Source organism: Centropristis striata, chromosome 22 (genome assembly GCF_030273125.1).
Source record: "Centropristis striata isolate RG_2023a ecotype Rhode Island chromosome 22, C.striata_1.0, whole genome shotgun sequence".
Lineage (NCBI taxonomy): Eukaryota > Metazoa > Chordata > Actinopteri > Perciformes > Serranidae > Centropristis > Centropristis striata.
In genome coordinates, this window is record NC_081538.1 from 21545543 (window position 1) to 21560484 (window position 14942).

Genomic DNA, 14942 nt, shown 5'->3' on the forward strand with positions numbered 1-14942 from the left:
ACAATCTATATTGGATTACAGTGTGACCTTTAACAGGTCTAAGTCTGACATTACATCAAACTATCACAGTTTCACTTCTATGTGGCTCTATACAGCCCCACAGGATGTTTCCTGGAAACGGAAATTGAATAATAGTCATATTCCTAGCACAAGCCAGATGATCAAGTTCCACCACAAATCAATAACAACTTCTCAGACAGAGGGCGTGGGTGGAGAGTTTCACTTTCACTTAAACTGCAGCATAATCTATGATGACTTGGGCTAACATAACCTCTTCTAATCTGCTCAGTGAATACATTGATTGGTGATGTGTGTGCGCTTACACCGGATGCTCCTGTTTCACAGTTAAATCCGCCTGAATAATGTGATTTGTACAGCTGCAGGTGTTTTTATTTACTGTGGGATTCAAATCGATACAGGTTGATTTCTATGTGAAATGGCTGGGGATGAGATTTAGCCCTGTGTGTGCCAAACTTCTTTCAGTTTTTGTGCTACAAAAAAAATGCATTTGCTGAATAATGATGAACTCCTTGCTTTGGGCATTTTTTTCCACTATTATTTTCCCATTATTTTGTTGGCCATTAGTTGCTGCTTTAGAGACTTTTACTGTGTATTTCATTGTTTTCTTTGCATGAAAACCATGAAACCATGAAATAAGTATGGGCATCATTAGGAGCAAGATTGTTTTGTTTTCTGACATTCTGCAAGTTGTTTACTTCAATCCTGAGGTGACAAAATACATCGAATTTGCATTTCTTTGAAAGCCATTTGAACACAAACTCAATCACAGAATTGGTGGCAGAAAAGAGCGGCAGAGATAGAAACCAAAACAAGAAAAGAGGAAAGAGATAAGGTGTGTGGGGGGAAACGGGCAGAGATGGCCAAGTGGCAGTTAAAGACGTTTTTCTGAGCAGCAATGAGGCTCAGGAGGACAGGGTCAATACTCACCACCCCGGCTCCAATCTCAGAGCGTCCACAGAGTGAATCCTCCAGCTAAAAATACCAGCGCTGCTTCTTTATGACCAGAACTGATGAGCCGTGATACTGCTGCTTGCTCTCTTAATGCAGCTACAGAAATCAACCTTGTCCCCTCTCAGCGGATCTCAGTTATCAAGCAAAACAGATTGGGAAGAACAACATTTTAATATGCCAGTTAGAGCGCTTTAGCATGAAATTAGAGGCCAGTGCCTTTGAAATAATTTCCTTTACTGAAGCGGTTTGAGTGAGAGCAGCAGAAGGGGTGGAGGTGGAGGTGGAGATGAATGAAAACTATGGGAGATGAACACCAGGCAGGAGTGGGATTGTGAACAAGTAGGAAATGAAAGGCAATAGTGATAGCCAAAGTGCGGGGATCAAGTGTGTGCTTTTGTATGTATTTGGCAGTAGGAAGCTCTCTACAATGAATAATCTGGTGTAAATCTTTCCATGTAAGTGCAGGCCAATATCAACTGGGTGTAAAGTGGCATAGTGTCATTGAATATTGAAGCATGAGAGCTCTCCAGTGTGAAGTGAAGAGTAAATGAGAGCAAGATAAATCACAAAGACCTGGGATTTCACCACTCGGACATTAGGGAATGTATTGATTCATTCTTCATTTTTCTGTTCCATACTGACTTGAGGCATGATATGTCTCAATATGAGAATGACTTGTCTGTGTTTATTGTTTGTTTTAGGTTCTAATATATATTATAAAATAATGAAAATGTTCAGCGTTGTCAGTGTCGACACTCAAGTCTCTTTATAATATAAACTGGTATGTGAGCGCACGCTGGGAATGGCTTGTTATAATTGGATGAATAACCTGTCAGTTGAGATCCTCCTTACTATTTCATTGGCATAATTGGATGACTACACTGTCAGTCTCGCTTCTTGGATGCTAATTAATGATCTGTGGATCAGATCATCATCATGATGTTTGTGCCAAGAGTGATTGCTTTCTGATGCAAGAGTTTCACATGTGAAGGGACAAGATGAAAGGCTGAATGCTACTCCTCAAAGAGTTCTGACAGCCAGACCGGATACTGCAGTATCCTGGGTTGGCTGGTGACTCGACTTGGGACATGACATGAGTCTAAGACCATATAACTTGAGTCCCATGTCTTGCTAGATACACCAATCTAGTAGCTCGGTCTAGGAAACATCTGTAACTAATATGACTCAGCTTTATAGCCATTTTTAGCCTTTTTTAAACAGTTATTAGCCATTTTTAGCCATTATTTGTGGTCACGCCTTTGTAGACCGTGTCCTCTGTGGAATGGGGACCCTGAATTGAGACACAGCTATTGTTATCTCAACTCAACATATATTTTGAAATATAGTGTGTGTGATGAAAGTGTTACAGTGCCCCACCAGATCTCAATTAAATTGAGTGACATTTATACATATTCATTGTACTTGATATTTCAGTTGAGGTCAAATGTATGCATGAAAAATTCTTACAAATGGGAATAATCACTTTTACACTTTTTAAATCACAATTAATTTACAATATCCAATTAAATATACTTTCTAAGGGAAAGAAAAACAAGTTGTTCATAAAACATTTACACATTATGTACATATAAACATTAGTGGTAAATGTGCTGTTTGTAGGTCTTTTTATTTAGATGCATTAGAATTGCCTCACATGATTGCGATTGTGGCTGTTTGTAAAACAAATGGCCTCATGTTTTATGCATGTTCAGGGATTCTGCATCTGAGTTATGATTCAAGGGGTATTAACATTCTTACAGCATACATGGAGCTTAATAAGAAAATGCTTAATACTTTGTAAACATGTTAACATGACAGAAATATTAATGAAGATGATCACCTGTACAATTGAATGCATAAGCATAAATTACTTAATTTATGGATGGAAATGAAACTAGAGAACAGTGGATGCATACTTTTTTTTTAATGAATCAAACTTTATTTTATTTATTTATTTTTTTGACGGTGAACCTATACCAACTATTAAACTTAGCAACTACCTTCGGGGTCCTTTAATGCAGTAGTTCTCAACCTTTTTGAGTCGCGACCCCCAATTTAACATGTATGTTGTCCGCGACCCCCGCTCACTGAACAGAATCTCACATGCACAGTTTGGATCACCCAAAAAAGAAACAAAATGACCAAAAAAAGGAAACAAAATTACCAAAAAAGACACAAAATGACCAGAAAAGACAGAAAATGACCAAAAAAGGAAACAAAATAACCAAAAAAGACACAAATTGACCACAAAATGATCAAAAAAAGACACAAAATGACAAAAAAACAAACAAAATGACCAAAAAAAGACATTAAGTGACCAAAATAACATTAACACATGAACACTTTAACACAGTGGAGACAGAGCTGACCTCCAAAATGATTTGGCGACCCACAGAAATCATCTCGCGACCCCAATGGGGGTCCCGACCCCAAGGTTGAGAATAGCTGCTTTAATGTACCACAGCTATCCAAAATGGGTAAAATGTGCTTTCTGATATTTCAAGACATGATTTTTTTTAAACACAAAATCTCTTGGTGCTAATACAAATTTAGCAACTTCTAAAAATGAGCAAATTGTAGACACCAGTGTGAACACACCATAAACAGTGTCAATATGTTTTTACCGTAAAAAAAAGTTCTATCATATTTATTACGGTAAAGTTCTGGCAACCACAGCTGCCGTTTTTTTTGGGTTTTTTTTACAGTGTATGTGCAGTGGTTTTTATTCCAAATCTCTACTGAAACTGTATTTTTTAAAACCGAAATCCTTATCTTTTTTCTGAACCATAACCAAGTAGTTTTTTTTTTGCCTGAACATAACACATTAACCGTGTGTTTAAAATGCAATGCAGAGCTTCACAAGTAGGTCCCACCATGGGGCCCCCTTTTTATTTATGCCCCGGGGCCCCTTATAGTGTAATCCGGCCATGAAAGAAGGAGCGAGGGGTGTTTCATGCCAACAACCCACATTGAACTGAACCGAATTAAACTGAATTGAACTCGTGTGAATGAGAGCATTGAGGAACAAAATGACCAAAAAAAGACACAAAATGACCAGAAAAGACAGAAAATGACCAAAAAAGGAAACAAAATAACCAAAAAAGACACAAATTGACCACAAAATGATCAAAAAAAGACACAAAATGACAAAAAAACAAACACAAAATGACCAAAAAAAGACATTAAGTGACCAAAAACACATTAACACATGAACACTTTAACACAGTGGAGACAGAGCTGACCTCCAAAATGATTTGGCGACCCCCAGAAATCATCTCGCGACCCCATTTGGGGTCCCGACCCCAAGGTTGAGAATAGCATCTTTAATGTACCACAGCTATCCAAAATGGGTAAAATGTGCTTTCTGATATTTCAAGACATGATTTTTTTTAAACACAAAATCTCTTGGTGCTAATACAAATTTAGCAACTTCTAAAAATGAGCAAATTGTAGACACCAGTGTGAACACACCAGGAGGCAGCAAAGAGAGGTTAGGCCAGTGTTTCTCTGTGTGGTGCTACACTCAGGAGGGGATGATTCGATGTTTGCTCACACAGATGGCTTCTGTATTTCTGTCTGTACACCATGTATACGTGTGTGTGTGTGTGTTTGTATTTGTGTGTGTCCATCCATCTACCCCACCCACCCATGTGGACATGGGGTGGTGGCACAGTGTTTGCCCAAAGGTGCCCACATGTTTTTTTGCCACCATGCCACACATCCATTAACGGGGTGCGTTGGTGCATGTGTGTGTAAGCCAGCTATATTTAGAGACGTGGTTAGCCGGTAAACACACTGAGTAATACCAAGATGCGTCATTTTAGGATCCTATGACTCTATAATCTAAACAAAATGCGCGCACGCACACACACATACACACACACACACACACACACACACACAATAGTGGCCGTTTGAGGTAATGCAATGTAGTTATGTGATATATGTATTTGCATGAGAAACATAAGAAGTGGTTTGATGCAAAACTTTTTTTCCAGAAAGCTGGTTCTAATAAGAAATCCTTCTTCAGTTTTATTTTTAGAAAATAAAAAAATCTGTAGTGATTAGCAGAGAAGACACACCGTGAAATGAAACAGTCCAACATACTGTAGGTCTCTTTTTGGAAACACACTCATCCACACGATGTCCTCATAATGTGACTCTCCTCCTTATCCCTTCACATTCATCATGCTGTCATTCTATTCTCTGCCAGCGGAGGGTCTCCCTCTCAGTTAATTAAATCAGATGCTTATCCTCATAGCATGGAGAAAGAGAGAAGAGAGAGAGACTTATGAGTCTTTCTATGCAAACACCACTAATAATATTAATGCTAATAATAACCTCCTCTCACTGAGAATAGAAAAATATGTTGCAGACGGACTGAATGTGCTGTACCACATATATTCTACAGTCCAGACACACACACACACACACACACACACACACACAAAGACGGGATAACCAACAGCTGGCAAATTGGGCAACTACTAGTATCTCTGGGACGCTGGCTTGATTGCTCCTTTAAGGACAGGGACTCCAATTAGAGAGTAAGTGCAGATATGCCTTAAAAACATTTAGATGTATGGATGTTTGTAGTATTTGGGCATTAACACATGCAACCGGCATCCGCTACTGTTCACCCAATGGAAAGAATGGCAGATAGATAATGCACTTGCCGAAAGGACGGATGCCGTCATAGCCTCACCAAGCAATAGACAACAAAACTCAGAACATAACACAGTCAAACAGTGGCTTGACAACAATCACAACAACAGTAGACTTTCCTACGGATCTTGTGTCAAAACTTTTAGTAAGACCTTAAATGTGTACTGCAACAATTTACCATCCCACTTCCAGTTTAGAAAAAATGAGAAACTCTGTAAATACTTTGCATCAAAGCTCAGCAGTAATGCAAATTTGCATTTACAGTTGCAACACTTGTTTGAACACATTCGAGCCAGTTCATTCTTCAGGACCAACTTGTCCTCTGGTAAACATTTACACTGTGTATATGTTTAGAGCTTTTATTGTGAAAGGTAAGAATGGAAGGAGTGGAGGTGTTAGCTGTCTTTGTCAAGGTAGATAGAAATAAACTTTGTAGACATGATTCAGACTACACATATGATTAACAGGTCTGTTATTTTTGTAACATTGAGATGTGAAGTGCTTTCCGCCACGTCCGTTTTGTCCTCTTGATTGGCAGATACCTTTATTCGCAATGCATTAGTTCAGAAAAATTGAGCTCTTTCCAGAAAAAAATTGCATTGCTTTTTTGCAGCATAGTTGTGCTCTGTGTGAAAGTACTCATGAAAAAGGAAAAAGGAAAAAAGGAAAAAAAAGTTGAGGGACTTACAGTATAAGACCAACAAAGAAATGTGCCATAATCAAAGTAGCAGAGCCAGAAATATCCTATGAGTCATAATAGGTTAAGCCTGTAAGAAACTATACTAGAGCATTTCCTGTAAATCAAGAATGCCTTCTTGGTTGAACCTTCTGTCCTCGTAACAACATCTTTCAGCCCAGTCACCAGAAAAAAATGTTTGCATTCTAAATTTCTGCAAATGACACATCAGGTTAAGTAAATATGAAATGTTTTCAGCACCCTGGCGTAATGTAACGACCATCATAATCCGCAGAAAGAGGAGGTCAGTATGTTGGATGGATCAAAAAGAAACCAAACTTTCAGCAAGGAGACGAGACTGTTCCCCCCTCAAAAAGGACCCTATAGGTCGTTTGTAGAGGCAACAAAATATGACCCGTATTTATGTTTTAAACTGTCCTCCATCACCCTCTAGCCGTAATAATTATGAATGACGCGATTTGGGGTGCATGTCCCATTGTGCCCCATTTGACAACAAAAGTAAACAATGTGATTCAAGCATTACCGAACTTCTGTGCATCATGTTTTGTGCAACTTGTTTTTATGTTTTATGTTACCAGGAAGTTTTTTTGCCCTAAACCCAGATCAGTGGTTTTGTAGCCTAAACAGTGAACCTTACATTTATGTTGTAGTCTTATACAGACACAAAACAAACTTCCCCCTGTTCTGTAGGAAACGGATTATTCAGGTTGTTTTTTTATCAGTTCTGGATTATGCTGATGTTATCTGTAGACATGCTTCTGCCTCCACTTTCACCTCACTGGACTCTGTTTATCACTCTGCACTCCAAGTCATCACTGGTGACAGTTAATCCACCCATCATTGCATCCTATACAACAAGGTGGGATGGCCACCTTTATCCGTGAGACGAGACATGCACTGGTTCCTCTTCATTTATAAAGTCTTGAAAGGCGACATGCCACCATACTTCAGCACCTTATTAAACTGGTCACTAATTATCCACTCAAAAACTGCTTTCAGTTATAAATACATTATTCCACTGTAAAATACACTGCAATATGTATTAAATGTAATATATATACAAACCACCACTGTAATTTTTGCATTTATCTTTTGTAAAAAAATACTTTCTCTCACTGTTAAATGTACTAAACACCATATCGCTAACAAAAATATACTGTAATATTTAATGGTAAAATCTTTTTAAACAGTAAATCTAATTTATGCGGCATTTATAAAGTATTTTCTGGTCAATTATATGGCAGAAAAGTGTTTCTTTTGATGGAAAAACTTATTTATACAGTAAAAATGGAACAAAATGGCAATCTTAAACGTGAAATAAACAGTGTCAATATGTTTTTACCGTAAAAAAAAGTTCTATCATATTTATTACGGTAAAGTTCTGGCAACCACAGCTGCCGTTTTTTTTTGTTTTTTTTACAGTGTATGTGCAGTGGTTTTTATTCCAAATCTCTACTGAAACTGTATTTTTTAAAACCGAAATCCTTATCTTTTTTCTGAACCATAACCAAGTAGTTTTTTTTTTTGCCTGAACATAACACATTAACCGTGTGTTTAAAATGCAATGCAGAGCTTCACAAGTAGGTCCCACCATGGGGCCCCCTTTTTATTTATGCCCCGGGGCCCCTTATAGTTTAATCCGGCCATGAAAGAAGGAGCCAGGGGTGTTTCATGCCAACAACCCACATTGAACTGAACCGAATTAAACTGAATTGAACTCGTGTGAATGAGAGCATTGAGGACAGGGGAAATACACACACACACACACACACACACACACACACACACACACACACACACACAGGAAAGACTTTCCATGACAAATTTCTCCTAGTTTCTTCATGATTGTGTATCATTGTCATTACTTCCATGCCAGTAAATCTGAAGCACTGAATTTTAAATGAGCTGAGTAGAAGTCAACTGAACTGAACTGAAAGAGTGAGAGACAGACAGAAAGAGGGGAAGGAGATGGCAGAGAGGAATAAAGAAAGAGGGAAGGCAGAAGGAAAAGAGAGAAACACACAGAGAGGAGGAGAAGGAGAGAAGTGACATCACATCACCCAGCCTCCCTCTCCCTCTCTCTCTCTCCCTCTCTCTCTCTCCCTCTCTCTCTCTCTCTCCCTCTCTCTCTCTCTCTCTCTCTCTCTCTCTCTCTCTCTCTCTCTCTGGCACCTTTGCTCCACTTCTCGCCGAGGAGGTGCACACACAGAGTATCCTCCTTCGCCGCTCACAAAAGGGGCTGGACCACACGGGGAAAAAAGGAGGAAAAGGGAAGGAAAAACATTTTTTGACAGGATGAACAACAGTTTTCTCAACATGGCGTCGACGATAGGCGACTTCGACCCGCTCAACGCGTCGATTCCTGCCACTAAAGTTGAAATCACAGTGTCCTGCAGGTAAGGGAATGTGCCGCTTTAACCTGTTTTTTTTTTTTTTATAGTCTTGACATGGTTACGGAAAAACACCAAGCTACGGACGCAGCTGTAAAGTCACCTGTACTCCAACTCCGTCCAAGTTTAAGTTGAGCGTCTCTTATAGCGACAACGGCACCAAAAATAGCGTAAAAATGTCACTTTTGCGACTAAAAAAATCTATCTCAGTACCTGTTTGTAGCGCTGGCTTAATTAAGAGAAGTGTTGTGGCAGTTTGTCACTTTTACTCCACTTCAACGCTTTTTCAACGAACTATTTCATAAAGACAGAATAAACATAGCACTGTTATATAAAAAGTGAACGTAATGTGAACAATGTGTTAAAACAGAAACGTTTAAACCCACTAGGGTCAGCTCTAACTCACTTTAAAGTACGCTTAGCTTAATGTTACTGTACATTAACATGACACCTGCGTGTTTATGGTAATACTGTGAGGAAAAAAATAATTTTATGGCTATTTAAAGAAACTGTCGGATATACAGTCACACTTAAGACCATAAACATGCGTCATATAGTTGTGGAATAAGAAATAATAACGATAATATAAGGAATAAACTGATGTTTTTGCTATAAAAGAGGCTGTTAATGTATTAATTGGTTCCCGCCAGTGTTACTGTAACGTGCACGAGGATGCTAATGAGTTATTACGTAGCCTATGATTTAGACATTTCATACTGTATCTGTGTTTATATTAACGCAGTGTTTGACAGCTGACAGTGTTGTTGTTGCTGTGAAGACAGAGGAATCATTTTTGCATATGGAAAGCATAAAAAAGGTGTTAAAAATCATTACACGCAGTTTTGGTGTGTGGCAATGCAAGTGAAGGAGAAAGCAGGGGACGAGGCTGGTGTGTATTAACCCTATTTGAATGAGGTCTTTCTCTGTCATTCAGGGAGGATTTTCCCCTCTGCGTACATGCAGGGTGAGAAATGTAGAGAATGTGGTTTATTTCTGCCTGGCTGGTGACACACACACACACACACACACACACAAACAGAGGAGGCTCTGTGCTGCACGGGTCAACTACATTTTTACAGATAAGTCCCCTGTAAGGAATCCAACTGATGTGTCAAATCTGTCAAATGACATAGGCCATCTACCTATATACTCTGTCATGTTGTTTGTTTATGAAGAGTTGTTTAATGCTCATTAAAATGCTTCTTATGGAGACAAATGCATACAAAGATAAGGCTGAACAGGTGTTAGTTCATATAGTAGAACACTCACTGTATAATATGTTGCCATGTATGTGATTTCCTCTATATTTACAAATTAACTTTGATGTGAGGCTGTGTAGTTTACCTGTATATCTGATGACATGTAAATGTGTCTTGCCTGCAGTTATTCAAATGTTGAGGAGACATCTAGAAAAACATGTTCGTCTCAGGGATTGGGCTTATACTCCAGTGCAATTAATTGAAGTGAAACCGAAAATGTTCACATTGTGCTGTGTACATTTTGGCATTGTTCCCTTGTTTGTTGGTGCATTGTTGTGGGTTGTTTCCCCTCAAGCATGATGTGTCAAATGCTGCTGCTCAGGTTTATCAACAGTGAAGAGTTGACACATTTTGGCTTTGTGTTTTCATCAACATAATCATTAGCAGGAATTAGCATGCTACATGTCCCTATCTGTCCTTTCGATTTCAAGTCATTTGTTTCATAAGAGGCCATAAATAAATTGTCAGTGTTCTTATTTTGGTTTAACTGAAGTGTATGATACAGTATATTTACCTGTAATGATAGTGTGTGTGGCTGGTATGTTCTCACCTTGAGGGTCTGTGTGTGATGGTGTGGTCGTCCTGGAGACACCTATTGTTGTGAGAACTACCTAAAGTGGTTTTGAATATTTTCCCAGGTGTATGTCTCTCTGTGGGCAGATCTTGTCAATGCAATAGCAACACAGCTTAGCAAGATGCAGTTACAAACTTTACAGGTGTAGTTGGGATCAAAATGAAATCAGTATTCGAAGATGGTTGTAGTCCGAGCAAGGGGGCAGGTGAAGGGGGCTGCCCCAACTTTACGCTCGATTTCACATCACAGCAAGTGTGATAAAGTGTGAAAAAAATGTAGAAATGCTAATAATTTCCCTGATGGTGGTGCTATTCAAAGACGATACAACTTTATGTGATGTTTCTGCCACACTTCCTGGGGTGTCATGATTCTCCAAATCCACAATTTGTTTTAATTTTAAACATTATTTTTTCAGTTTTGTTTTCATAATTGATACTAAAAGTTAATTTTAATTGATCGATTAGAATGAAAATTGCGACATCCCTACGTGTAGCTCAAGACGTACAGAAACGGCTTCCCTTCCTGCTTGAGTCTTTTACTGTATTTCCAGAAGGTTTTAAGCACCATCTCCTTAGTAACAGAGACACAATGTCATCTCTCCAGCAGAATATATGAACATGTTCGGTAGAGTTTGCTAATGTCTGAGTCACACAGCGCCCCAGCCCCCAGGGGGGAGTGTGTTTTGGTGGCTATTCTCCCACCTCCAACCTGAGGTGGAATGCCATGGTTACGGCCAAGTGTGTGTGCATACAGGTTTGTGTGAACTTATAGCATATAGTGCGTTGTGTCTTTGTTTCAAGTGGACACAAAGGGCAGTGTACAATATCACCATGGTTACTACTTTTTTTTTTTTAAAGTTTCCCTCTGTGTGTGTGGGGGGTGTTAAAGTGATGAATTCACTGAGGAGACAATGGCTTAATTGAGAGCAATATGAATGAATTGTCGTTATATCAGATAATTTGAATTTTAATATGTGTAATGTGGCTGCACTGATAGTCACTGTCGTTCATAACTGGCCTAGGATGACAGCGAGAAAAAAATTCCATCTTAAGTAATTCAGTTGAGTATTTCATGGAAATCAGTGCAACACTCTGCAATGAAGATGAGCTCATAATTTGGCTTATTTCCAATGCAAAACAGCATTCTTGAAACACAGAGTGTATGTTCAAGTTTAAAGATGTTGACACCTATTTCAGGAAACACTGACACAGACTATTTGCCAAAAAGTGACAAAATCCTCTTTTTAGCTTTCATTTTGAATATGTTTTTCATACATATTGCTTGGCTTGTTAAATTAGAGATTTTTTTTTCAATGAGGGAAAAGAAAAATGAAGTTGAGAAACTCTGACCAAATTCTGTCATTCGAAGTAGCTCTCCTTATGTAATTCTATAGTCAGCGATGACATAACCGGACATAATTGCAGAAATATTGACAGATCCTCTCAGCCTGCATCTCCAGCTAATTCACATAATGCTCTGATGCTATGGGGATATGAAGTAAGAGCTTGGCTCAGACTCAGCAGTGAGCTGGAGACATTTTGCCGATCAATGGGAGAGCCCGAGGTATCAGCTGGGATCGATGAGCTACCAACTCCGCCTGCTGCGCCAAACAAAAGTACACATGCATGAAAGTATGTTCACACATACTGTATAGGTCTTCATATATGAATGGCTGTACACACAAACCATTCGTCACTCTCCAGCAGTCAAAGAAGAATAAATTACTCCCTGATGCACTTACCAGGGCACTCTGCTGTGAATGGCCTCAGGTCCAAATATTCCATTATGTCATTGATCGGGCCAGCACACGGCCTGCTACCTGTTTTTTTACACTCAAACACACTGACATATAAACACAGAAGCAATACTTCTTGTATTTCAAACTAGTGACATGCTTAGAAATGTTTTTTTCAGAAAGTTTGTTGTAGAAAGTATCCTTTTTTGTATTGTTTCTTGGTGACTGTGTAGTGCTGTAACTTAATGTGTTTACTTGTATGTCTTTTCTATTATGTGTGTGTATCAAACCTCAATACTGTTTTGGTACAGCCAAATGTCTGCATTAGCGAAAAGTCTTGAGTGAGATTTATTGTCTTCATGTACTCATTCATTAATCAGATGAGGGCTGTCATGATATCAGATTTTCACGACTCGGTTATCATGGCCAAAATAAATCGGGTTCATCTTTAAATTAATTAAACTCAAAATATGAGTGCAGGAAGATGGAGAGAAAGTCTGTAACCAACGTACAAGTTGGACAAAAAAGAAGAAACAGGAATGATTTAAGAAGCAAAATTTTTGTTCATATTAAACTTTAAGGAACTTTGCTAAAGAAAAAAAAGCATGTACATCTTTACATTCCTAAAAAATAAGCCATCTAAGACATTTTTACATATTTTTTTACTATAATACTGCAACTCGCCAAGTTATCGGCAGTAGTATTGAAAAACTGCAATTGCAACAATACTCAGTGATAAGAATATAGACACAAAGTCTCCATTCCTAACACTTATCTGTACTCTGTACTCTGTACTCTGTACTGGTGCTGTGTTGTCTGTAGTCAGAGAAGGAGAATGTCAGCTGACATATTCAAAGGAGAATTGCTCCACACTGGACAGTCCTCTGCCGTATAATGTATTATGGGTAGCTGTTACCACTCAAACACAAAACCAAATTATGTGATCCAAAAGATGTGTGTGTGTTATTCTACTGGTAGATTGCCTCATTTCAGGTTGTTTCTTTATTCAAGTCTTTTTCCTGCCAGCATGATAGAAGAGTAAGAAATAACGCTCTCACACCAACAAGCTTGCAACCACAGACGAATGACCCACGAGAGATAAAAAGGGATTGGTTTTTGAGCATGATTGAAACCTTTTTTTCCTCCAGTGTCTTTCAGACTGCTTGGCACATCTGTCTGCGTCTCCCCCCCCCCCCCCCCCCTCTCTCTCTCTTTCTGTCTGTCTTGCCATGCATCCCAGCACTGTCAGCAAACATCGTCACTGTTGACAGTAATAACTCTCAGATTCTCTCTCTTCCTCTACTGCCTACCTTCTCCACTGTCGGGTGACGGAAAGGATAACCCCCCCCCCCTCTCTTTCCAGTATCCACTGTTGCCACAACAATATCTGTTGTTGTGTAGATAAAAAAAATTGAGCGAGACATGCTTTATTATGGATAAAAAAGCACCTCTCGCAAGTGCGAGACTTCCTCATGCATTTGTGTGCTCTTACAACCTGCTAAATCTGAGTAAATGTCAAGCCATATTAGTTTCCCATATTCAGTTAAAGTTAAGTTTAAAATAATTTATCAAAAATTCCATATCATCAAAAAATGTAATGCCAATAAGTCCATGTCTGTACAAATAGTTCCTGACTGATTTCAGTAAAGCCGAGTTTGGAAATATGAAAAGAGGCCAAATTTGAAAATGAGGTCATATTTGTGAAGGCCTGAAGGCTGGGACACGCGACTGCTGTGATCCTAATGGATTCACTCAAAAAATGTGTCATCGTATCAGCTTCAAACCACAAGTAGTCCTGCGGCTTTAGGTATTTCTTGTCATGCCAAATATGAGTTAAAATACCCATTACACAAGAGAAGTTAAGGCTAATCTCTTGGGACAACTTGAGGTCTTTCCTCCTTGATTGTTAATAATTGTTTGATGTGGATTTGATGTGAGTACATCACAAGACATCTGGTTAACTGAAGGACAAAAGTCAGTCGTCTGATCTTGGATCATGTGTATATTACTAAATCACTGCCTGAGGAAACCACAGGTGAGAGTTTATTCACCAGTAGAAGGAATTATAACTCTCACACAGAAACTGGACGAGTGCAGAGTGAATGGAAGCTTCCCACATAAGGTAATCATATGCTTGTAATGGTTTTCAAGAGGTTGTTATTCTTCATCCTAGTGGAAAACCTGGCCTTTGTCTAATTTTGAAGAGGCCCAGTTGGCAGCATGGCACAATGGTCGTCATTATGTGTTGGCAGGCAAATACTGAAGGTTTGAAAGACTTCTACTGAGAAGAAACTGGAGTACAACTAACATCTTGTTCCTTTGCTTGTTCCTCATCAAAGTTTCCAGTACTTCCAATCCATATTATCTGATGAGTAATGCATGTTATTGAGATGATAGATAACACTGGTCGTTTAATTAGGAATATTTTAACTGTGTATAGGGGGTGAGAATCAGCAGTTTTCTCGGTCCAGACAACCAATATCTAACCAAAATAGAAGGAGTAGGTTTTCTTGAATTTTTATGACAACAATTCATTCAGTTACTTCACACTTGGTGGATGTACTGCTTAGCACCCAAGGAAGTGCAGTATCAAGGGTATAGTCATGAGATCTACGGGACATATTTATTAGTAGTGGCTTATGTACACACT

At 38.9% G+C, this 14942-nt stretch overlaps 1 protein-coding gene across 1 annotated transcript in view; it reads left to right on the plus strand.

The window, feature by feature from the left end:
* The first annotated feature begins 8559 nt into the window (after positions 1 to 8559).
* LOC131960422 (copine-8) overlaps positions 8560 to 14942 on the plus strand; it is a 113047-nt gene continuing 106664 nt past the window's right edge. The window contains exon 1 of the mRNA XM_059325643.1: positions 8560 to 8730. Within this exon, the coding sequence (XP_059181626.1) occupies positions 8630 to 8730 (101 nt within the window). The 5' untranslated portion in view covers positions 8560 to 8629. The remainder of the gene's footprint in view (positions 8731 to 14942) is intronic.